Here is a 27,090-nt window from a genome sequence, read left to right as displayed (position 1 = left end):
TGTAGTGAATACCAAGCTGTATTGATATTGGAAACATGGAGTACATGGGATCGTGCTTTGCGAAAATCATATCAGAGGATGGCAAGAAATGTACCTTTCGAACTCAGTTTTAGCAATGTCATCGAATCTCAATTGCGTGGATCGATGCTCATGATGTTAATCACTGGATTGTGTGGTCTAGACACAATTATTTACAGACCGTCGTCATATGGCTGGAATATTGCTGAGTGCGGCGTTAAACAACAAACAAACAGTTGTAGCACAATCTCAAGATGACCTTGTCAGGCTGCAGCTTTACGTTACTGGGGTTTGAGAGCAGGTGTCACCAGGCTATTACGACTAACATGACACTTATGATAAGGATTTTGCAATATCAAGAAATTTGAAACATAAGACATGCCTATTCGACAAAATATCAATGCAAAAGAACTTGTACAAGGTTTGTGACAATGAAATATTTTTATGAAATGATACGCTCGACATGATTGCTCAACGGTCAATTGGACTGACGTTGTTACGTCCAGAGCGCGGCATTGCGCGATAACACGCACCTTTCACACGAAGCCTTCATTGCAGCTATGAGAAAAAAAAGATTCATAATATAACTAAATTACATAGTTCATGGTTGGATATCGTGATATATATCCATATAGTTGGGCTGGAGACTGCAATCACTGGGCCCGCACTATCAATATTAATGGATTCTAGTTCCGAAAACACAATTGTTAAGCTTGATGTTATCGTTTTACTATACCCAATCTGCATATGAACTTACAGCGCGTATTAGGCAATTGTTGTTATGCCTTCTTAGTTACAATTACAACTGCTGGGTCCTTTCTGTGATGAGAAGAAGATTACGGATTGAACACACGGTGCAAAGTAATGGGATGCAGTTTGACATTGAGCAAGATTGAAGGCGCTTAGCATTGGCTCACTGCACGATTTATAAGAGCACAGATCTCAAGCCAGAACGCTCGCAAAATTTGATTATTTTGGGGGGTAATCTATTACAGGGCTTTTATCGAGAATTGTGACTTATTGTTTTCACTAACGCTTATTTGAGGACACTGTGTGTGATTCTCAGTGAGGCGAGATTCGCAACATTTGTTTTAAATATTACACAACCTTTTCTACAGTTGTAGATTGTTTAATGATTACTCCTCCGATGGTGGGGTAACCCACTTTTGTCGCACGAGTCGACTTAGAGGGCTGTTGTTTGTAGGTATATAACAAATTCTACCAATAATTTTGAAAATACTCGATTTTGATTGGCCAATCAGAGGTATCAAGTCACAATAAACCACCTCTTAAACAGCCGATGTGACGGCCGCCTCACCGCGGAAGCTGATACTTTTAGATGAGTACTTCTTTTACAGTCATTGTCGGTGGGCATATTTAAATAATTTTATGTACATTATAGGCTACACAATGCACAGTTAAGGTTACTACAATATTCAAAAGATGTAAGGCGATTCATATCGTGCAGAAGACACGCTAGAAATCTACAAAGATAAAATAGTTCAAGATTTGAGGCACATTCCTCGTGCAGTGATGACTTAGTATACTACCACTGCCACAGGCTGATTTGCATATCACGTGATATGTAATCAAACGCGCTTATCCTGAAATCGGAACAGAGTGGTGTAATGCAAGCCTTTCAGGTGCGCTTTACATATTGCTGTGCACAGTTACACAGATATGTTAGCGAAAATGCGACAGTGAGGTGCATGGCCACTATGTTTTATAAATGAAAGTGGCTTTATTGACAGCTCTCCCTTGGGTTTCGATGACAGCACGTGGAGCCGTATAACCTATGTAAACAAAGGATAACTACGCTAATGCAAATAGTTTTTCACGTTTTAGGATATTTTCTCTATAGAAGTTGACAATTCTCTGACATATGTTTATCGAAATGTGTAGACTTGTCAAAAACGAAACATATGAAAAACGCATGCAATATCTTGAATGAACTGTGTAAAATGTGATGAATCGTCGCATTGCGCGGGCCTGTAGCACACGTACTATGCTGCCCACAAGGAGCTCTGGGTGGGAGAGTGGTTTTGCGCCACAATGAGCGATATGACGTTCTTCAGGCGTGCCCGCCTTATTTAAACTTACGAAGGTGCCTAGCTCTACGCTTCCAGTGCCCGCCATAAGCTCGAGTGAAGCATAACGGTGTAAACAAAGTGTTTGAGTATACAGAGCGCAATATTTTGTGCAAATGGTGTTGTTGGTGATTCCGTAAATTCTGATCGAGAAACCACTCGAACCACTGGACTCAATCCGTGCCGCTTCACTCAGTGTATGTGCTGACGCCAAGTAGTTCGGTTTAGTCATGGTAGAATGGAGATACACATATTTTGTTTTCAATATGGAGCTAGGTTACCTGTAGACTTAACCGTGCTAAATTTAACAGTTGAAACCTCACCCTGCGCGTTCGTTCCCAATTCAATTCAGCGCTGTTAAATCTACTGATAACCTGGCTCTACATTGAAAATACAGTATGTCTATCTCCCAAATAACTGTAAAAAGCCACACAAATAACCTGGCTATAACACGCGTTGTTGTTTTTATTAAGAATACGTACAGCAGTGCGATCTCCATGTCCATTTTCATCCAGAGCATCAAGCGAATGACATTGCACACTCATCATTATATAATAGACCGTCAAATGGATAGAGCGTCTGTCCAGAAAGAGGAACGTTGTGGTTCGTTCTCCGGCCGTGTCAAAGTACGTTAAAAGATGGTACTAAGCGTTACCCCCCCCCCCCCCCCCCCCCCTCCCCCGGCACGGTATTAGGATATTTTTCACTGGAAGTTGGCCATTTACTGATATCTCGGAGTCAGTATAATGTTTCTAAGTGGGTTATCCATGTAATACTGTAGCATGGTATCTCAATGGGCTAGATCTATAAACTAGACACACAAGCGCACGCGCACACGGATATGTATGCATGTTGCTATATAAGTACAATAATTTTGAAAGCCACGCTTCACCTCACCTATTATCATAATAAGGTCGTTTCTTGGTTTGAAACTAGCAGATCCTTCTTTGCTCAGATCACAGAACGGAATGCGATGGAATTAACATAACAATTTTGTTCATACACATACCAAGCTTTTCTTGACATAACTTCAGCAAACACAGGACAAGTTGTGTACAACCGCGAGGCCCATCTTTACTTCATTAAATGATTTATCATAAGGGGTCTTGGTAATCTCCCAAATATCATCCAATAAACGCATATCCCTTAGTATTGGAGACAGAATGTAACAGCGCTTTCAACAAACACCCAGGTTCGAAGTTAGAAAAAACACCTAAGAGCGAATGTCCGTCTGACTTACAGTAATGAAAAGTGCTGTGAGCTGTATCTCGAGGTATGGGATTTTCCCAGAGACTTACGATTTCATTTATTTCAATCTGTTTTGTCTTGGCACTGGCATTATTGATAGAAAGATTTTTTTATGTTCTCTAGTGAATTACAGTAATGTAAAGCTTTTACTCCCAATCTCTCTATAGTGCTGCGCGTGATTCAGTGATATTGTTTTAAGATCCACAGCTAGAGGAAAAACATGCTGAGTCGTCCAAAAGTAGTCATGTTTTACGTTTATTGTTTTACAAGTTCCTGCTTTGTATTCATTATGTTTATCTGATATTGTTTCTGTCATTGTACCTTGAATTGTTTCCGAGAGTTAAAAAGTAATTAAGAAAATATCTATCGACGATCAGTATGATCTGATTTCAACCTGACTCAGTTTCACAAGCCACCGTCACATCATGAAATACATCAGTTAGTTCGCGAACACCTGTTGTCATCAATTATTTTCCAAGCTATTTACAGACATGTACGCCAGTTGGTGTAATGTTGCAGACATATTAGAAAGATAATACCAAGTTCTTGAGATATTATCATAGCACTGCTTCGAATCATCAAAATGTTTGGCTTCATTTTGGAGTACGTAACGAACAACGTGTATGTGTAACATTTTCTTCACATCGTTGAGAGAAAGGTACGAGGCATATTATCCTCACTTATCCTTCCGTATTTCATTAATCTTAAAACACATAATGCTGACAAGAGAAAAGGGTGTGTAATAACCTACGTAACCCCTTTAATGCGTTGTCCTGGCTGTCAAATACACCCATTTAACGCGGACAATAGTCAAACAAATTAGAATATCCTGCAGCTTTACGTTTACAAGGCTTTTAACTTGTCACCATTTCCAATTGTCAAAATACTCCTCATGAACCATGTGCCTTGGCAGCACAATAAACTGTATCCTTCCAGCGTACGTGGGTGTGCATAAAAAATACAGAACTAGTTGTATCGTGCAAAGAACAACGCTGCCAAATCAATGTTCATAGTTCATCGCTACTAACGAATCATTCTGTGCGTTATCCTCGACAGAAACCACTGTCCGTGCGGAAAATATTTTAACTTTCTTAATAGTCTAAGGGTTACCCTAAAGGAGATATCCTTTCAAGAACCTTTCATATAATGAATGCGGTCTTCTCTTCCATCTTATATTGGTAGCTTGGGTGTCTACAGGTAATGTCAGTCGACCGTGGTCTGGTGGATAGCGCGTCTGCCTGGAGAGCAGGTTCGATCCCCGACTGCGTCATACCAAGATACGTTCAATGATGGTCTTTTTGTTACCCTGCCTGACGCTCGACATTAAGGGGCTAAAACATGGACTGGTCGGGTCGGAGTCAGTATACTGTAAGAGAGTGGAATAACTGCAGTATGACAACCTGATGAGGCGACATATTGTGTATAATATCTCTACATACATAAGATGTTTCTGAATGGTAACAGAGAACTCAGATCGCGAATCATAATTATCAAGCCACTCTTGAAGGATTATACTAGCAAACAGGACCATTGTCAGAATTGATTTAATCCAGTCGTTGGGATGCTTACCATCCCGAACAAACACACAGAGTTGAATTGCGTTTGATGAAGCAGCTTTAAAGCACGTCCTGATTTCCCCCCGGGGTGTTATTGTTCATAATTAAAGAAGCGGTGTTAATTATTCATGGTCCACACATCGCTCTTCACATAACATAGAATGTTTCTAATTCAGAAAACCAGAAACAAAAATCAGATACATGGGTTCTCTTGAGAACTCACGTGACGTGACGCAAAGCGGCAATGCTTTGTTGTATATTGCATATGCCCGCTACCTAGGGGTTACGCTACGCATGTCTTTAACAGAGCAGAACTGTCACAACGGATCAAGGCGTAATTGAATTACTCTGAGATAATTACAAAAGTGGTAAAAAAAATAAAAAAATATCCGTTAATGACAGCACAAGGTAAATGTAATCAATATTTACATTTGACCACAATAATGGTTTATTTCTGGAATGAAATGCTGATGAAAATTAAGAAAAACTGATATGATTCTGATACACAGCAGACCAATGTAAAATGATAGCAGAGTATTAGTTTACATCGAACCAGGAAACTAAAGTGTAATGGTGATTGCTTCAACTTTCTCGAGCGTTACTATTCAGGTTATGCTCCTATTCATCAAATTCAATAGGTCAAGGGACCGCCACCGTGGTCCAGTGGTAGAGCGTCCGCCCGGGGAGTGCAAGGTCCGGGACTGGATCCCCGGTCGCGTCATACCAAAAGACGATAAAAGGTGGTACTTGTAGTTACCCTGTCCGGCGCTAGGCATTAAAAGGCTAAAACAAGGACTAGTCGGCTCGGAGTCAGTTTACTGTGTCTGGGTGGGGTATTCATGTTAAATTGCGGCATTGTATCTCAGAGGGCTAGCACTATCAACTGTCATCAGTCCGGACTAGTACAAGCAGCCACACACACACACGAGTGCATGCACGTGGCTACATACGTGCACAATTTTTTTGAAGCGACATTAAACCCAATTTCACCTCACCCAATAGGTCAAGGAACCTTTAATTTGTCCTTAATATTGTTCAGTTCAAGTTTTAGATCTATGAACAAATGGTGTAGGTTGAGCGGAAAGTCATGGAAATATTTCAGGTGACTGAATTCCCTATTTTGATGATTTTCAGTTTTCATGAACTCCGTCACGAGCATCCCACCACTGGCTCAGTGTCCAATGGGGTCTGCACGACTGTCGATTTTCCAGCGCCAGGGGTCATGGCAGAATCTTCAGACGTTGACCATTGTCCACATTTCATAACAAGGTTAGAAAAAGACTCGGTTTCCTGGTCCTAGTGTTGGATGAACGTTGATACACAGCAATGCCACTCACTACACGCTCTACCCGCTCCACGACAAGACTCCACGACAACGAATTTTTAAATGCATTTTCATTGGTGTGGCAAAGACAAAGCATCCATTAAACAGAATGGGAATGCGGTATCGAACGGCGTGAGCCCGCAGTAATAAAGGACTGAGGTCAAACTCAGTGTGTCTTTTTAGTAGTACAATGTCTGAGAATGATTTGACAAGGGTTGTCTTCATGAGTCCAAGTCGCCGACATAATTAAACTCCTGTGTGAATGTTCATTAACCTCCTTGTTCTGAGTGGGGATTAGCGCTGAGCAGCTGGAACTCTCTGTCAGGGCACCGAACATCCTTCCAATCATTCCGTCAACAGATATTCGTGGAAGCTCCCAATGTAGAATCTACTTTTCGTTCATGCGTTAGGCTTTCATTAATTTTTGAGAACAGTTTCATGGCGGGGGAATAACAATGACATCTCACATAGTTCCAAGCGACAATTGAGGCGAACACAGATTCTCATAATGACGACGTCTAAAACCCATTTCTGTCGCTTCCTTCATATTGCTGGAATATTGCTAACAATGGCGTAAAACCACATTCACTCGCTCACTATTATTTTCCAAGGCTGTGTCGCTTTTCATGACAAATTGAGTTTTGGGATGCGCAATTTCCAGTATCTGAGTCTTTATGTACTTTGATACATATACAAATCCATGCGCGCATCACACACCCAACGCATCTTATGTTTGATTGATTGATGCAATCAAAATTTCATTTTGATATTGGTATATATGATATACTGCTTATACATTATCTCATCTCTATCTACGGTGATAAGATACTTCTTTCATCCATCGTATTCGATACACTACCCCCGAACTGTTGTTTACCATTAAGAAAATACCACAAGGCATGAGAGGAACTCCTTCCAAGTGTCATTAACAAAGCTTTGCACTTGCTATGTTGTCTTTAAAATGATCAATTAGATATGCTACCTAAACTGATGACATCATTAACGGTGGCTGCTAGTGGCCAGATCTCATCATATACCATCCTCCGGACCTGCTGTGCATCTGAGACAGATGCTATCGGCGAAGTCAGTCGTCCTGGAAATGTCAGCAGACAGGACCGACCTGGAGGCAATCTCCAGTGTGAATGTGCATGAGACGTAGATGAATGTGCGATAAGAAGGAACTTCAGAAATTGATCTCCTGATTACGATATATTAAACGCTCAATACGCATATATAACCATCAGGAAAGCTATAACACGTGCACCACACTGATAGTGTGGTAAATGTATTTGATCCTGGTATATACTAAACGTGTGAAATGATGGTTTCTATTTTATCTTAAATTAGAAAATCATGACAAAAGTCTCACTTCATACCGTTAACGACCTCCTACTTGTATTTTCTAAAACATTGGAATTAAAGAAATACATAAACCATGACGGATGGCGTCTTAGCGCAAATAAACATTCTCATGAAATCATTTGTGATAACAGATCATGTATACTGTTAAACCTCGTTATGTCCAACTTGAAGTGTCGAGTTCCTGGTTGTCGCGAACTCATTTTTTAGTCCCAGATTCCAAATTAAGCATACAATTTAAAATTCCCCTGATGTCTCGTACTCAAACGTTTCTTCCAGGTCCCCACGAGTTCGACACAATAAGGCTCGACTGTACGTGTCGAGGGATACATAAGGCATCTGGTTTAGTGAACGTACCTTATATATATCTTCATGTAACTTAAGATACGTAATTTGAATTTCAGGTTAGCCAATGGGGTAGACTCGTGGTTACTAGAGTCAATCTAGTCATGAATGAGTTCAGAATGTAAAGTCAGGTATTCACGGAGCTGGATGGTGTATCGATACTGATACATCAGTCTCAACATAATGCATTGTTCTTGTGCAAATGGCTACAATCAGTGTCGATACATTATATTACATTTGATACGTATATCCCAAAGAGGAAAGGATATACAACTTAAATTTTTAGAGGATTGGTCACAAGTCACATGCTTGGTCTATACACAACCCTGACAAGCAGGCTCCACACACACAACCCCGACAAGCAGGCTTCACACACAACTCAGACACGCAGGCTCCACACACAACCCTGACAAGCAGGCTCCACACACAACCCAGACAAGCAGGCTCCACACACAACCCAGACAAGCAGGCTTCACACACAACCCTGACAAGCAGGCTCCACACACAACCCAGACAAGCAGGCTCCACACACAACCCTGACACGCGGGCTCCACACACAACCCATGCACGCAGGCTCCACACACACAACCCTGACAAGCAGGCTCCACACACAACCCAGGCACGCTGTCTCCACACACACAACCCTGGAACACAGTCTGTGTTGGTATGAACAATAATAGCTTATGGAAATTTCAATTATTGGTATTCTTTGAAGGTTCTTTTCATGCAGTTACTTCACTGTATAAAGACGTCAAATGCTGTGTTGGATTAAACGGCCAGTGTGCGCCTTGGATCGACGTGAAGTGCGACAGGATACATATTATTTCCCCTTTTATTCCCTGTTTCCTTAATGATCTTATTATATCTGTTATTCAGATGTCTCATGGAGGGAAAATCGACAATGAAAATCTGAGCATTTTAGCTTAAGCAGAGGAAATCATTTTAATCGCGGATAATGAAGAAAATATTAATCTAATACTCGATTGCCTCAAATCCTTGTGTCTAGAGAATGAAATCGCTATCAATGCAACAGAATCCAGATTAATCCACTTCGGAAACCGTTCCGTCTACAGAGCCACAGGCACATTTATTTATAATAACGCCGATTAAAGTTGCCATGGCAAGTTTTACGACAATTTATGATTGCTGCTAACAGAACATTTAGATGGGATGGGACAAGCAGCAAAGAGTCGGGAAAACAGGGCATTCGGGCTCCTGATTTCCACGTGGAAGACCTTGTGTAGCATGCAGTATAATACACACACCACGCTACATGGCTCCGTAACACTACTGTGGAACCTATAACCTCTCGAGTATTTATAAAGTTAAAAATAAGGCAATGAGGGTTTTTATGGATCTAAGTAACTTTGTGCCATACAATTCTGTATCAGGAGACATGCCAGTTGGAGACCGTTTCCAAGTTGCACATCATATCAAGGAAAGTGTTAATGTGGCCCAAGAGAATAGAAAGAGACAGTCTTGGATAACTTCATTGCAATGGATAATGATTATCACTATCGTCATTCTAGTGAAGAAATGAGAGACAAAGTATTTGAGAAGAACAAAGAAGATTGGATATCACTAAACCAAGTTCCCAGTCTTAGGGGTAAAGGAGGAAACAAACTACGTCTGTACAATCAGGTCAAATGCATATATGGTGTGTTATTTCAACCAAGTACCTAAAATAAACTGAAACTCAGGTTCTACACACACGTCCCTAACAGGCAGCCCAGCTCCACACACACAACCCGGACATGCTGGCTCCACACACACAACACTGACATGATGGCTCCACACACACAACACTGACATGATGGCTCCACACACACAACAATGACATGCTGGCTGCACACACACACAACAATGACATGCTGGCTGCACACACACACTACAATGACATGCTGGCTCCACACACACTACAATGACATGCGGGCTCCGCACACACAACTTGAAACGCTGGCTCCACACACACAACACTAACATGCGGGCTCCACATACACAACACTGACATGCGGGCTCCACACACACAACACTGACAGGCGGGCTCCACACACACAACACTGACATGCGGGCTCCACACACATAACACTGACATGCGGGCTCCACACACACAACACTGACAGGCGGGCTCCACACACACAACACTGACATGCGGGCTCCACACACACAACACTGACATGCGGGCTCCACACACATAACACTGACATCGGGCTGCGCACACACAGCACTGACCCACTGGCTCCACACACACAACACTGACATGCGGGCTCCACACACATAGCACTGACATGCGGGCTCCACACACACAACACTGACCTACTGGCTCCACACACACAGCACTGACATACAGGCTCCACACCGCAATCCTGACACGCTGGCTACGCACACACAACTTGAAACGCTCCCTCCACACACACAACCCTGACCTGCTGGCTCCACACACACAACCCTGGCATGCTGGTTTTACACACAAAAGGCTCCACACATACAGAACACTGTGTCATTCTGGCTCCACGTACATCACTGTAATTTGTTTTCGAAATGGAGGATACTAATGTTTGGTGTTTAAGAAGCTATACGGACAATAGCTTGCTTTAAAGACTATATCGCTGTATATCTTGTAATTCCTCCTGCGGTTCACTCCGGTCCTTGTCTAGGTTGTAACTCGACTACCACCACACAATATAAGAAATGTCTGGTCAATATATCCCAAATGGTAGACTGTGTTATTGCAGTAACGTATCATACCGGTAATGTACTGTCTAGGGATGTAATTGTTGGTTTGCCGAGACTTCTAACAGTAATAACACCGATAGCAGTCATGAGGTAAGGGCGTGATCCTCCCTTCGATGTTACACAACAGTGAGGGCGAGCTAGGGATAACGACGCCTGGAATCTTATTTTAATCATGTGAGTCTGACTAAGCACGGAGTGGAGGATTTCGTGTTTGATAATTACTTTGGTGAGACCACTACCGCTGCTGACAGATCCAGGATTATAACCAGTGCCATCTGTAGATGGAACCCATGACCAGCACATGACCATACACCACAGTTACCCCACTGTTTGTCACTGACCCGGAAAGAAATTCGGAGAATAGCGTGCGCTGTGTTTCTTTGTTTTTTCATTTCATGTCAGCCATTTCTGAGTGACATGCAATAGCTTACATGAAAGGCTAGATAGTATTCTGCAGATACATGTGTTTGGTCCACAATCTGACCATGAAGTTCGATAGGTGTGTAAAGGCGCGATGCTTCCGGTGAAATGGGTTGACAGTGGCTACCCCGAAATCTAGATTGTGAGTGAGTGAGTGAGTATGGTTTAACACCGCCTTTTACTGTATTCCAGTTATATCACGGCGTGTCAGCTTAATGTGGGAGGAAAGCCCGAAGTGATGCAGGTCTCAGACGTTTACCACTTCGGTAAAAAACCTCGTGGACGGGTATGGTGCTAACAAACCTAGAAACATAATTCGGGCGAACCGGGATTCGATCCCACAATCATAGGTTTCTGGCGTGCCCAAGGGACGCAACTCTGCACAGCGAATTGCGGCGCCTAAGACGACCCGAAATCTAGATGATGCATCGATACTGATATGTTGCAGTGTAAAGATAAGCGTCAGGTGGGTTGGAACCATCATATAATCTTCCTTGGAGTGATATAAAATAGTGTAAAATATCGCTGTAGTCAGCAAAGATGGAAATTATTGTGGTCTGAGGCGAAGTCCTGGCATGTAAGGGACGCAGCTCTGCTCACCGAACACAACTTAATTTAAGTGATCATCGCAGTACACAAAACAACATTCTAAATCATGGGGGCGGGGAGGTAGCGTAGTGGTTAAAGCGTTCGCTCGTCACGCCGAAGTCCCGGGTTCGATTCCCAACATGGGTACGATGTGAAGCTCATTTTCCGGTGTCCCCTGCCGTGATAATGCTGGAATATTTCGAAAGGCGACATAAAACCATACTCACTCAAACTAGATAATGGGGAAACGACAGATCCAACATATGAATGAGTGAGTGAGTTGTGCTTAATGCCGCTTTTAACAGTATTCCAGGATTATGGAAAACATAATCGGGGTGAACCGGGATTCGAACAGACGATCATAGGTTTCTGGCGTGCCCAAGGGACACAAATCTGCATAGCGAAATGCGGCGCCTGAGACGACTTGGCCACCCGTGCCCCCCTTAAATAAATGAAGAAAGAGAAGTTCCTTGCACATCAAGTGTTGCCATTACTTGGCATGGCCCTGTTTGTGCAGGGATACGCTGTGCAGCTTAGAAAGTAACCCAGTTTAAAAAACTTCTCACTTTACATTAATTGTCCGACATGTTATGCTGTATTACGAGACACTCTTCCGCCCATAACTCACATTTAGGAGGGTTGAACAAAATGTCAGTTTCCGGAATTATTCAATCATTATGCCTGTAAATTCTCAGCTGTATACTTTTTGTCGTTTGTCGCGTAATGCATAACATATTACCAAGTGTTGTTCTGGAGTAATATTTCTGGGCGGACAAATAGACTATGAGTAAATGAGTTTGGTTGTACGCCGCTTTAGCACTATTCTACAAGGGGCAGTTGCGTAACGTAGTGGTTAGAGCGTTCGGCCGTCACGCCGGAGGCCCGGTTTCGATTCCCTACATGGGTACAATGTATGAAGCCCATTTCTGGTGTTCCCCGCCCTGATATTGGTGGAGTATTGCTAAAGGCGGCGTAAAACCATACTCACTCACTCACTATTCCAATAATTCCTCAGCCGAGGACACAAGGAATGGGCTTCGGACATTGTTCCGATGATGGGACTGGAACCCGGATCCTGTCGAGCGCATACCAGGCTACCCACGGCCCCAAATAAGCTGTGCTTCGGACAGTCGGTATTTGATCAGCGGATCTTATCTTACCTGCGTCCCCTGTAGAGGCGCGACCCCACGATAGAAGGGATGCCATGCATGGTAGAATGGCGGGCGTAGTAGATGAGCAAGTTCTTAACTCCCTTCTTGTCAGGTTCGCCCGCGTCCAGAGGATCATCTTCCTGAAGCACATGGGCTTTGTCCTCCATTTGCAGACACTGTAACCGCTTCATTTCGTCGTTTTGGCTCATCATATATTCCCCTGACTTCTCTGCAGGGTCAAGCTTTTGTCAGAAATCTGCAAAGAAAAAACAACAATTGTTAATTTTGATATCCGAAGATGCCGTGCAATGCTAAAAGGTTCCATGTTCGGGGCTGATTTAATAAATGTATTATCAACTTGGAACACCAACAATTTCAACAGATGAGTCAGAAGAACACACACCGTGAACCCCATCTATCCGGACAATGCCGCTACAAGTAAACATCTGTCAAAAAAAAACTAGCTCAGATATCACGAAAGGTCTTTCAAAAAGTAATTATCCGGACAGTAGGGAATCCGGGCGAACGGATGGGGTGCGTCAGGCAGGGTAACAACATGTCCCATCTTTAAACGTATTTCGATATGACGCGGCCGGGGATCGAACCCACGACCTCTAGCTATCTGGACAGACACTCTTTCCACTATACCACCGAGACGATCCCAAGCAACGGGTCCTTCTGTATGTCAATATGCAGTTGATATAATACTGTTTCCTACCTTCATTCTGTATGTATGCCGACGTATCACCAGTGTGTCGCCGGTGTATGAACAATGCCTATGTACAAGCATGTAGACAGAGATTGGCTTCTCAAATATTCAATTATCTCAACGCCCTTAGGATACGGCCTGGCAAAAAGCTTGCAAAGCATAGATGTTAAGATGTATCATGTTACCGCTCTTTTTGGATATTACACTCCTATCAAAGTGATGTACTGGGTCGTTTTTAGCGTATTATACAACATTAGTATCATGTCCATCATACCACAAGGTCTGCAGGTCTAGCCTCTCTCCTGTAACTATTCACAACTATATATCTCCATGCACATGGAGCCTCCGACTTAAAACACACGAAGTGGGGTTAAATTGTGAAATAATTTGTGACCATGGTTAGAATATACCATGCCTTTGTAATAACCCCTGATTAAATGTAACTGTAAGCGCAATTGAAATAATAACAGCATCCTCTGCACAAAGTGACACTGAGTCTTTCCCACATCAAAATGATTAAGGAAATGATGGCAGTTCACATGTACGCCTGCCGCATATTAGAGGTATGGATTCTCTCACAGTATAGCAGTGCACAACATCCACGGATTATTTGAGCTTGGGCTTAAGCACCTGCTTCCTAAGGTGTAAGGAAATTATTGTTTTCAATTAGTTTGAGAATCAGTTTCCTGTAGTATTAAAACATGGCTTATCTTTACATCTTGTTAGTGTATGTTTTTAAAGAAGAGTACTCCAATTTATTGTTTTAAAAAAAACTTGAGAGGCAGTTTCCTGCAGTTAGAACATCTGGTGTTTTTAGGGCAAAGCGTGAGTATAAACAGGTCGTTTGATGCACGGCACTATTGTTTGTTTCAAAATTCAACATGCAATGGGACGCAAGTAAGACTCAAATCCACCAAAAGCCATACTTATACCCAAATAACAGGAAAAGCTGAAGTAGCCATCTCACTCCTCAAACTCTGACCATGACAAGTTATGTCCATCTTGCAGTTAACCTGAATCCCTTGATCACTTGTAACTGGAATGTCAGGACGATGCCCCAGCCCGGACGCGTTAGAACAAGAATTACAGTTTTGTCCGTTATCTTTCGTAGATCTCCTGAAGCTAAGATATGCTATAGCAAAGGCCAAACTAACTCTATTTCTGAGATATGGTCAGCTACTCGAACAAATATAAACAGCGCTGCCAAAGAAACTGTACAAATTTCTAAAAATCCAAATTGAAATCATATCAATGAGACAAAAGTTACGTTATCAATACGAAAACAAGCAATAGATATGTGTACTCTACTTCTATACGAGTCCCAAAGAGGGACAGGCCAGGCCAGGCGAAATTGCAAAGGCAGAAGGCGACCTCTTAAACACTCAAAGCAACAATATTACGCCAAAATTACAAACAATCGCTAATGCGATGGTAGCAGTTGCAATTCTTCCAAGTTCCATATGTAACAGATACCTGTATTTATACCACGGAGGTTTTGAGTACACCGTAAACAAGAAAGATGAAAATCTGTACTCATAAGAGGCAGAGAACCAACATTTCTGCAATGGAATACACGGAATCCGTTGCACATTTGCTGGGCGTACGCGTGTGGAAATAAAGTGTATAAAGTCCTATGAACTTCTAGGTGCTAATTAAACAATCCAGTTGCCACGAATAAAGCCATGCTGACACCAAGACACTCTCTTTTCTTTGTCTTTACATCCATACTTGATAAATATTGGAATGCTCTGTTTTGCGGTAATAATCGCCAGATAAGCTGATCCGTTGAATATGCTTTAATACAGTGTGCTGGGCACTCAACCACTATTTTCTTATTCTTACCTATATATACGACCGATCGGGATGACACCGTGCTAATCTGCTCGAGATAATCTGTAAATCACTGGTTCCCGAATCAAGGAACTGTTTATCACCCTCTTTCCTGTTGGGTCCATTTTTGATAAATCGAATGTCAACATAGAGTCCTCTAATGAACACAACACACACCGGTGTAATGCCAGACATGCCCTGCACATGTAATGCATCACGGACACCGACATCCAATTACTACACTGACTGTTCTTTAAGACTGTAATCCAATATAATGTCGGTGACAAACGTTCCTCCTGAGGTATACACTCTTCTCCCGTCGTTGAATGCGCGTCGTTGTTAGCGCAAATAGATTTCCAGCATTCCAAAGTAACTACATTCGTTCACACTTCTTCTACGTTCCTTCAGCAGCACCGGTCACTCGTCTGCTTTTTGCAAGTTTGTAGACAATTTAAAAAGCGATGTATCTCTAGAACTCTAGAACCCATATGGAATACTACCCTGCGGATTCGTCACTGAAAGTGAGAATTATGTCCGCTGAACAATAACAAATATTTTAAATCAACGCCAGATAATCTCGATTATTCAACGAAACAGATTCCAGTGGCATAAAAGGCGATATAAAAGTGAACATTATAAAAATGGCTTAATGACAATCAGTGATGACACCAGGTGTTCGCGAAAAGTGTAAGCATGTTAACGATTTGACACAGAATCATTTGACACCTAAAAATGCGCGACTTTTGTACATATGTCAACTCAACGCATATATACTTATTTCCAATATTATTATGGTGCAGAAGGGTGAGGATTATACAAATTTGACATATTAGAAATTATGCTTGTACAATATTTATTCGGGTAAAAACAAATGCACAAAATAGTATGGTATGTGATAGATGTAACAGGTAACCAGTGTCAATCTACACTTATATTAGGACATAAAAGATTGGTTATAAATGTTGAATATGTCATCCATGGGGTGTCCAAATTTGTGTTATAATATGTTGTAAAGTAGGATTTAAATGGAAACAGAAATCATGTTGTCAGACAACTATTATTTACGTATGGCTATATATGGAAAAAATCTAATTCTCATTTTATAAATATTCACACGAAGGCTAAAAGATATGTACTTGCAAAACCTGTGTCAATGTTTATGTTCAACCAATAATTTCTGTATTTCTTGAAATGTTAAAAGCACATATTGATACAGATCAGTGTCTGTATGATCTTAATGTTACATGATCGTGCTGTGATCGGTATCGTGCTGTTGACTGTACTTTTAGCAGGGATTTATTAAGACTATGGAAAAGGGTTTTGTCGCTTTAAATTAAAACAGCTAAACATGCTCTATCAGTATTTCAATCATGATGATATACCGATATGCTTAGGAAGGCGAGAACACACTGTGTAACCTGAATAGAGTTGAAGATGAGTATCTTTCCCGCTTCTTTGTCCTCTCTAGTCTCAGTTTAGAATTAAGTTGGACCATCTAAATGTATTGTATATCTAAATACATACACATTTATTTTATTTAAAAAAAAAATCTAATTCTCTAACTTTAAGAAACATTAGTCTCTTACTCAACATTGTAAATAAATAGTTCCATAGGTCTGTGGCCTCCCACGTTCAGAAATTATACAATTGAAATTAAATTTACGAGGGACGATTCATCGTTTTCTCTGGACATCAAGAATGCATATGACACCAAGAATGCATTACCTTGCACACAACATATTTTAGATGAATGTCCTTTTAGGAATGGTTTTATGAGTTAGTCTGGTTTAACGTCGCTTTGAACAGTACTTCCAGTTATATCACTGCGTGTCGGTTTAATATAGGAAGTGATGCAGTTTTTAGCCGTTGAGGCCTACGAAGACGGATGAGAACCATGAACCGGACAAACCGAGATTCGAACCCTCGATCATTGGTTTTTGGCACGAAAGGAACACAACTCTGCCCAGCGACTTGCGGACCCTCAAATGATTGGCCACCCGTTCCGCACATTAAGGAAGATAACATTGTTGATTTCACTGATAATCCTCATGACCTGTTGTAATTCGCACCTCAATGACATTTTGTTAATCGCAGAAAACGACACTCGACAATCTTAACCACAAGTTTGTGATCATAATCCAAGAAGCTGTCTTTCATTTTGTTGTGGAAACTAACTTCATTTAATCTCTGGCGTACGTGAACTTTCAAAACACAATCCTCCAAAGTAAAGTTAGATTTGTGTCTGCTCCAAAATTGTATTACTGTACATAAATATCGCAGGAAGAATCGTCTGAAAGACGACTCGTCAATCTCTTCTACTGGCTCCAGTTACAGAAATCCATTAAAGCTCTGAGGTGAACGTAACTCCCATACTTCGCAATAGACTTCCGACAATCCCAGCGCTTGCATTGTGGAACGGGGACCCGGTCTTCAAACGACATTTCCATTGCGTAATAAATATCCTCAATGTTCCCCGACACACAACGAAATACTGAAGCCACTTTGCATGGTGAAGTTGAACCATGGCAGTAGCAAATATAATTCATTATTAATCATAACAATTTTTTATCCGCATTGTTTGGATCAATTTTTAACATCGAAAAAAGTGATGATATGTCCATGTGTCATTTTTGCATTATTCATGAAGTATGCATTTTCAATTTATTCAGAGACAAATGAAAATATTGGGTCTTGTAGTCAAGACAACGCAGGATAGACCATATATTTCCAGAATCAGCTACTTGTCAGAGCATTCAATTTAATTATATTAGAAACGGAACACTTTCAGAGTACGAAGCCTTGTTGCGGAATTCGCATTAATCACCTCAATAAACTTTTGTCTGGGCCCTGACTAATCTCTATGTGTTTGTTGTGCTAGGGAATCAAGTCTGCGTTGTTACTGTGTTACATGGCGATAAGTCTGTCTGCCTGTTTGCCAGACAGAGAAAAACTCCCAACCCTGATTGATTATAAGGCCAACATTTTTTTCTATTATTGCCGATTCTCAAAACATGAAATTGACGGTTCATGTTTGTGTATAATCACATAACGATCTGCAGAAAGAAAGAGTAAATGTATAATTTCATAACGATCTGCAGAAAGAAAGTGTAAATGTATAATCTCATAACGATCTGCAGAAAGAAAGTGTAAGTGTATAATCCCATAACGATCTGCAGAATGAAAGTGTAAGTGCATAATTTCCTAACGATCTGCAGAAAGAAAAGGTAAGTGTATAATCTCACAACGATCTGCAGAAAGAAAGTGTAAGTGTATAATCTCATAACGATCTGCAGAAAGAAAGTGTAAGTGTATAATCTCATAACGATCTGCAGAAAGAAAGTGTAAGTGTATAATCTCATAACGATCTGCAGAAAGAAAGTGTAAGTGTATAATCCCATAACAATCTGCAGAATGAAAGTGTAAGTGCATAATTTCCTAACGATCTGCAGAAAGAAAAGGTAAGTGTATAATCTCACAACGATCTGCAGAAAGAAAGTGTAAGTGTATAATCTCATAACGATCTGCAGAAAGAAAGTGTAAGTGTATAATCTCATAACGATCTGCAGAAAGAAAGAGTAAGTGTATAATCTCATAACGATCTGCAGAAAGAAAGTGTAAGTGTATAATCTCATAACGATCTGCAGAAAGAAAGTGTAAGTGCACAGGAAGGAAGCGTGAGCAGTAGCAATCTTTTGGCCATTTACTTCAGTGTATCGCAAAGACATTTCCGACTTCTTACTCCTCTCATCAGTAACTTCCCTTCGCATTAGGCCAATCTTAAGTCAATTTAAAGGCATGCCGCACTTTCAAAAAGTTGCAAATCTCATGTTTACAAAACGTTTTATTGTCGACGTGTGGAGGACATTTCAGACGCACCAGTCATGTAAATGTTCTCCGAAGCAATTCCCTATTTTGACTTATTTTGAGGCAAACAATTGACTTGCCTTTGCATGTGTTTGTGACGGATGCCACCGTTTTGGGCTGGAAACGCTTACGTTTTCACAAACATCTGGCATATTCACCAATTGATAGTTATTTATAGGCACATGCTCATGCTGTCGTCATATCGTACGATGGACACTTGTGATTATGGAAATGTCTGACATTTATTACAAACATTGCGACCCGCGACGATCAGGGGTACAAAAGATCTTCAGCAACCCATGCTTGTTGTAAAAGGCGATTAACGGGATCGGGTGGTCAGGCTCGCTGACTTGGTTGATGCATGACATCGTATCCACATGCTCATGATGTCAATCAATGGACTGTCTGGTCCAGATTCGAATATTTACAGACCGCATTCATATATCTGGAATATTCCTGTGTGAGGCGTTAAACAGCAAACAAACAAACACTTCGGTGAGTGAGAAGGCAGAACATGCTGACTGCCTCAGGAGCAAATGATGAAATAACCGAGGGTACACCTTAATGTAGATCCCAATATGTCGGTCTTATTTCGCATTGTGTTATTTTCGCTCCGAGTATAGAATCGTGCTCCTGTGCACGTCTTGGGTAATTAACAACATCAACTGGAATTAAAAGAATTGCTTCACATTCTTACGGGTAATTAAACGTTAACGTTCATCGTTTTCGCCAAGAAAGGGCATAACAGTATTGATGAAACAGATACGGACCACAGAATTATAAATATAAATGTCAAGGGTTTATAATTAGTATTATATTTCTGTGATGTGGAAAATATAACGGTGATGTAGGACGTAAGAGCATGGGAAATGTCAGTTCTCAGATCATCGACAAAACGACAAAACCGTTTCCAAAATTGTCCATTGTACGATCCCGACTATATCATCACCATGCGTGTACGAATCCCTGCCACATAGTGCTGTTGGCAGGTGATCGCATAAACTCATGCACTTCATCTTGGAGGTAGAGAAGTTGTTTTTATCGGGGGGAAAAAGACAAATATGTAATTTATGCTTCAAACTATTGAAGAAGAAGATTGTCTGCCACAAAATGGGTACAATGTGTGAAGCCCATTTCTGGTGTCCCCCGCCGTGATATTGATGGAATATTGCTAAAAGCGGCGTTAAACCATACACACTCACTCAATATAACTATTTGAGACCACCTCAGTGGTCTAGTGGAAGAGCGTCCGCCCGATTCGATGCCCTGCTGCGTCATACTAAAAGGCGTTAAAAGATGGAATTGTTTGTAACTTTGCCTGGCGTTTGGCATTCAGGGGCTCAAACAAGGACTGCTTGGCTTAGAGTCAGTATACAGAGTCTAAGTGGTGTATTCATGATAATCTACGTCATGGTATCTTAGTGGGCAACGTTATAAAATCCACCTTTGTCCGGGCCAATACAAGCAGACACACACATGTGTGTCACTATGTAAGAACAATAATCTCTGATGCGACACACACAAATACATGACTTGGAATATTGTTCATCTATATGTAACACATTTGATAAAGTAGTGGTTTGATTGGATTGTTATTTGTAATGTACGAATATGTTTTCCAGTTCAGGGCGAAGTGATTTTTTCAAACATATGGGTGAGGCAACATTTTCATTTGAAATGATATCAACCTTGATCAAAGTTTCTTTTCGTGGTGGTATTCTAACACCATAATGAAAAAGCATTCAGGCTTTGTTTTGTTTGTATGTATCGCATTACAGCATTCTGGCATACATATTAATGTCATGGCCATGACCTGCACGTCACTGGCATGACATAGCATCACAACGTAGTTACGTTAGAATTGATTGTGCACAGTTCCGTGTAATCTCACACGGGGATGTATTTCGCGTTGATGGCTCTTCACTTTTGCGCTTGTGTACTTTACTCATAACGTTATCATTGATTGACCGTCTTAATCTCTCCCTCATGGGAAGGTCAGGAGATCTCATCCCTGCACCACCACAAAGCCTCGCTTCGTCTCTTGTTAATGTGTAACTGCAAGACTGCTGCAAGTGCTATGAAATCGGCCATTAATTTATCAACCTGACACGTCATCAATGTGACTGGACCAAACGTCCCCTGCGAGCAACTTTTACTTCATCGCTCCTAGAACCGTTTATCGCAGTGACAACGTTCGGACGGACGTCATTTTGACGTTTTTAATGGATAGTTTACGGAACCAATGACCACAAAATGTTAACAAATTTCAGCGCTAAAAAGAACTCCACATTAGCGTGGTATTAAACGCAACAACGTTTGATTTATGTTTCAGGGAAACACGACTGTAGAACTTTTTTTTAAATTTTACCCTAACAATCTCACTTCATAATTTTTTTAAATCCATTTTTACTTCGACTTTCTTGTGTTGCCTTAGCTACGAACATCCCAAGTCCTTGTATTTGTGTGTTGGAAGATGCAAACACAATCAACCAATTGCAATGACGTCCTTGATCCAATTCGGGTCTCCACAGAATACTTGGCTACAGATGTTACATTCCTGACAAGGGTGAAAAACCTTAATAGCATTCGGTCATTTTACACTTCGACACACAGATGCCGGATGAACATATTTTCGGATTATTTCAAATTACTATTTTTGTTGTTGTTGCGGCAAGGAACATCAGTTAAAGCTATTAAATGTATTATCAGATTGGACGACATTAGCCGTTATAACACATGGGAAGAAAGATACCAGAAACTGATTTTATTCAACGCAATGTCTAAATGAAACGCTTTAATAAACTCAGAACTATACCGTCCAAAATGCATAATAGGTATTGAAAACGAATGTCATATGTGTGTGTGTGTGTGTGTGTGTGTGTTTTGTGTGTGTTTGTGTGTGTGTGTGTGTGTGTGTGTGTGTGGTGTGTGTGTGGTTGAGTGTTGTATTCAGACCAAAACAAAAAGCATATTAGTATGTGTCTAGCATCAATAATAACATCAAATAAAGAGAAACTTCCTAACAACCATATTCTATTCATATGTCATACAACGGCATGACCCACTCAGTCCAATAGTCAGTGGATATACTCTGCGTAGATATGTATACATTTTCCGTGATTGCTGTCCTTGAGTTATTTTGTTATTCGATATAGTGGTGTAACACTAGATATAACAGGAGTATTTATCCAACATGATCCCGAAGGATTGTACCAGGTGTTATGGGTATTTAGGTGACACAACAACTGCAAGCATTCACTTGTCTCTTGGTTAATTTAGCATATTGCAGCCAGATGTCTTTTAAATCGTCACCATAACGCCGTTTCAACATTGATGACGGCAGACTTGACTTATTCAAAAGTGGCGTATCGGTACAGTTCCTGGTCCATTATTCACCTGCTTGGTAAAGGTTCAGTAACTAGTAAATACAAGCCGCGCGGGTGGCACCATCACAAACACATGCAAAGGCAAATATATTGTTGATCTGAAAAAAGATATGGACACCGTTTGTCCCTGATTCGTGAGTTTGAAAAAGTCCTGACAAAGATCACAGTGAAGGAACAGCAGATAATCTTCACCGAACCTTATTATATTTATATTTATATTTCGTAAGCTGCGCCAGCGAGTTGGGTTAATGGCCACTTTGTATTTCAGTCAGTTGTTTGAACTACTGAATGACATCTTTTTGCTGACTCCAATCCAATGTGACTCCATTCTGAGAACCGAACATTACGGCAAATGTGTTTGTACTTGATTATATGGCTATGTTGTCCATGGATGGACGTGGGTGATGAATGGCAATGATTTGTTACCAGAGAATATCAACTGAAGAACGGTAAAAATGTAAAAATGTCCTTCCGCGCATAACTAAGACGCAGTTATCATTCCTTTGTAAATAGGTTTTCTGTCGTGGATGAATGTTCGTGACAGTCGTTAACACTGACGCTTGTACAGATGCGATAGCGAATATGGTTCTAAATATACTTGCTGTACGGCACAATCCTTTAGCACGTGGGACACAATGTCCTGCTACGATTATAACCCTACACCAGTCGAGGTATGTGTACGTTTACGTGGAATAACTGCGAGCTGCGGGGTTAGGCTAGCTATCACCAGGAAACACACGTTGTTGGACACATAGTCTCACTGTTATCTGGCCATCAAATTTTCTAAACATGTGCCGACGCAATGTAATTGACAACGCAAGAAATGGACAGCACGTTTACTAAACTTACAGAAATAATATTGAATAGATATTAACTATGAGAATAACAAACCTAGTTTCCAAACTGTGTTTTGATGTCATCACTGATACTGGAGTAGATAAACTCAGCTGTTACCATCTGGCAATGATCCAAATTAAACAGCAAATGAAAGGTAAACAAAAGCAAGCAATTTACAATACAATAATGTAGCACTTTTCCTGGAAAATTGCAGTCAATGTCATATACAATGAATACAAAATAAGCATACCAGTATTCGTTCCTATTGATCCAGGTATTATATCTCTGTTTGCAATCGCCTTCAGGAAATTTAGTTCCGTTTTCAATGGCCCAAACCAGAGGTAAGACATGTCATTACACAGCATGATGGGGTATCAAACGTTTTCAGTCTAGCAAACACAGACCTGAAATATTGTCGTGAAATGTACTTATTTGTTCAACACTGACCCTTCGCAGCTCAATATATTTCTTCCATCTCAACTCAAGGTCAATTACTCCTCTCTGGTAAAAGGTCAAATCCTGATCTGTCAATCAGCCCTTTACCACAGCAATCAGTTCGTGGCCCATGTTAAACACGAAGGAAGTGTTTTGTTAAGTTTTAAAACCGACTGTAGTCACATATCTGGTGAATAAAGTGAATGGGATAGACGACAGTAGCAACATCCCCTTGCAAGTGGGTCTCATCATCTATCACTAACCCATCATGATCATTCTCTGATTGTGATAATATCTGATTCACGCATCACTAAGATGATGTCCCGCGTTGCCTTTACTTCATCTGATAGCATTCTTGTAAGTCATCGGGCACACCGCTTTGACATATTCGTGAAGAATTATTTCTATGGACGCATACCAGAAGCCTTTCGTTGTCTTCTAACTCATGGAATGGAATTCCCCTATTGTTCAGTAGTAGGTTCTAGTCGCCATCGGGTTTATTTCGTGGACCTGGTGGAAGGTCAACCAATAAGCAAGGTAAGAGCCGTCAGCTATGTTCCGTTGGACTGACGTTCAGTTACAAAGGCATGTATAGAGGCAATAAATGTGTAGTACAAGATTGGAATATGAGGAAGTATAACGGAATATTCCGAAATTGTACAGAACGATTCTAAATATTTGTATATCCCAAGATCATAGGTAGCAGTTCATCTCCCAAACTCTCCCCGGCACTGAAATTCATTCACTCTTTTCAACGTCATATAATGGGGCAGTCTCCCATAAACAATAGTTGCTTGACAACGGTAAAAGGATCTATTCCGAAATGTTGCTATTACAGAATGATAAAGAAAGTTGTCATCCATAAATTGTGTCTACTTTGTCCGCATAAATAGCACGCAACCGTTCATCAATATTCGTGGGGAGCTACCGCCTGGGTTACACATTTGATGACTGCTCTGTGCACAGTTGTGTTCATGTCAGTTATCAGACATTCTGCGACTGAGGAGACAACCAACACATGTCAAATTAATACTCGAATACGTCACACGTATGCAAAACAACAAGCAAGATGTTCCAGGCTGAGAGGTTAAGATTTCCCCTCGTATTATCACATAGTGTCATGTGTTAAATAAGCTCCAGGAAATTGAAATGACTGGCTGCTCACATATATATATAATGTCGAATTAATTTCCTGTAAATGATCGCTAAATTTCAGGTGCGATAATATCACAGAACGTATTGTTGGGTGTGTTGGTGGTCACTAACGATAGCACGAAATTTTGTATATGAACTGTAGTGGTAGTTGTACTAGTCCAGACTGGTGCCGATACATAGTGCTAGCACACTGAGATACCATACCGCAGTTTAACATGAATACCCCACTCAGACAGAGTGTACTGACCCCGAACCGACCAGTTCTTGGTTGAGCCCCGTAATGCCGAGCGTCAGGCAGGGTAACAACAAGTACCATTTTGTGGTATTACGCGGCTGGTGATCGAAACCTGGACCATCTGATCTACGTGCGGACACTCTACAACAAGACCACGGAAGCGGTCATGAACTGTAGTGAGAGCTGCAGTTACGAACATGACATTTTGTCTTTTGTCATATGATGTTTCACCACACACCCGTACAGTGCAAACTGTTACATTGGAAAACTGCACTAACACCGATATAGGTTTACAAACAGACGTGCTCGTCTTTATACAGCATGTGCCACATGCCTAAAGACTGATAAGATGGTCGCCTCGCAATCTATCTCTATCCATTGAGAAAACACAGCTACATATCTTTGTGTACAGAAAGTCATATTTAACACGCAGACTGTGTTCCCGATGTAGGTACATAAACAGGCATGTTGGTCATGCAGTGTTGGTCACCGACGTAGGTATATACACAACTATATTAAACATGCAGACATTCTTTCCAGTGTAGGTATATAGGCAAACGTGATGGTCACTCCGTGTTGGTCTTCGATAAACATATACAGACAGACATGTTGGTCACGCAGTCCTGGTTCCCGAGGTAGGTATATAGGACTGAATCAGTGGTCGAAAATGCGTACTGATATCCGAATTCAAGTAAGCCTGTTCCACATCCGTATGCTGTTTGCATCATATTATAAACTGAAATTATGTGTTGCCTTTGTGGACTTCAAAAACGGCAATCGTTTCTGTTAACTGGCGGCAATTATAGAAATGTCTTGGATGGCAAAAGGTATGTTATTAATAATATTTAAAATAATTAAAATGATCAAAATGTTAAATCATGTGTTTGATGTGACAAGGCTGTGACTGACATTTTCGACTGTCCATCGATGTACACCAAGGATGTGTATTGGGTCCTATGCTATTTTTCGTTCTTTGTCAATGAAAAATGCCCTGGAATTATACATGGAAAACATGGTGTCCAACTATTTCATGACATAATAGAACTTTTGATGTTCTGTTTGCGGATTATGTAATTCATATGTCATGCATCATATCAGGAATACAGAACCTAATGGATATACTACATGTATGAGCGTACTCGGATTGAATTGGGACTGCAAGTAAACGTACATAGGACTAATATGGTGATTTTCAAAAAGGGTCACTTACTGCATTGAGAGAAAAGCGGACTTTTAAAGGTGAATACATAAATATTATCCGGGAATATAAATACCTTGGAATACATCGATGTTACATTTATTAACGAGAGCACAGAAAGCTTTCTTGTTTAAATTGCAGTATGTTTTGTGTAAACATGTCTTCGTTACACATCACATTTTTTAGACTGTTGTTATTTGTCAAATACAGACAATGTAATGGAACAGAAATGTGGAGCGAAAGTTTTATTCCATCGAAAATGTTCACATGTTCGCTTGTATACATTTGTACTTAATGTGGGTATGACCTCTCCCAGTAATGTGGTTTATGGTAAATGTGGGAGGTTTCCACTATAACTGACATCTTGTGCTCGATGGCAAAGCTATTGGCTGAAGTTATTAAATATGCCTGAACATCGTTTTCCAAGGAAAGCTCATTATATGCCTGTATGTCTTAATAATATTGGGAAGAATAAATGGGCTTCCCGTTTACGCTTAAAACGTTTTCATCATGGCTTTCGCAATCTATTGATATTGATATGAGCTGTGCCTATGTACACATATCAGAGGGGTTCACAAAGGACGTGATCTAGACTACCAGTTGTCGGAC

General features: G+C 40.8%; 1 protein-coding gene across 2 annotated transcripts in view; it reads right to left on the bottom strand.

Annotated features, from left to right (window-relative positions):
* The window catches only part of LOC139465940 (acid-sensing ion channel 5-like), a 97,901-nt gene that overhangs the window by 50,784 nt on the left and 20,027 nt on the right, over positions 1 to 27,090 (bottom strand). For both annotated transcript variants that reach the window (XM_071247946.1, XM_071247945.1), the window contains exon 2: positions 12,842 to 13,088. In XM_071247946.1, coding sequence (XP_071104047.1) covers positions 12,842 to 13,044 — 203 coding nt within the window. In that variant the 5' untranslated portion in view covers positions 13,045 to 13,088. The remainder of the gene's footprint in view (positions 1 to 12,841; positions 13,089 to 27,090) is intronic.

The sequence above is a fragment of the Haliotis cracherodii genome, unplaced genomic scaffold (genome assembly GCF_022045235.1).
Source record: "Haliotis cracherodii isolate W230 unplaced genomic scaffold, xgHalCrac1.p SCAF_18, whole genome shotgun sequence".
In the NCBI taxonomy this organism is placed as follows: Eukaryota; Metazoa; Mollusca; class Gastropoda; order Lepetellida; family Haliotidae; genus Haliotis; species Haliotis cracherodii.
Note: the sequence above shows the minus strand (reverse complement) of the source record. Positions and strands in the feature narration are given on the sequence as shown.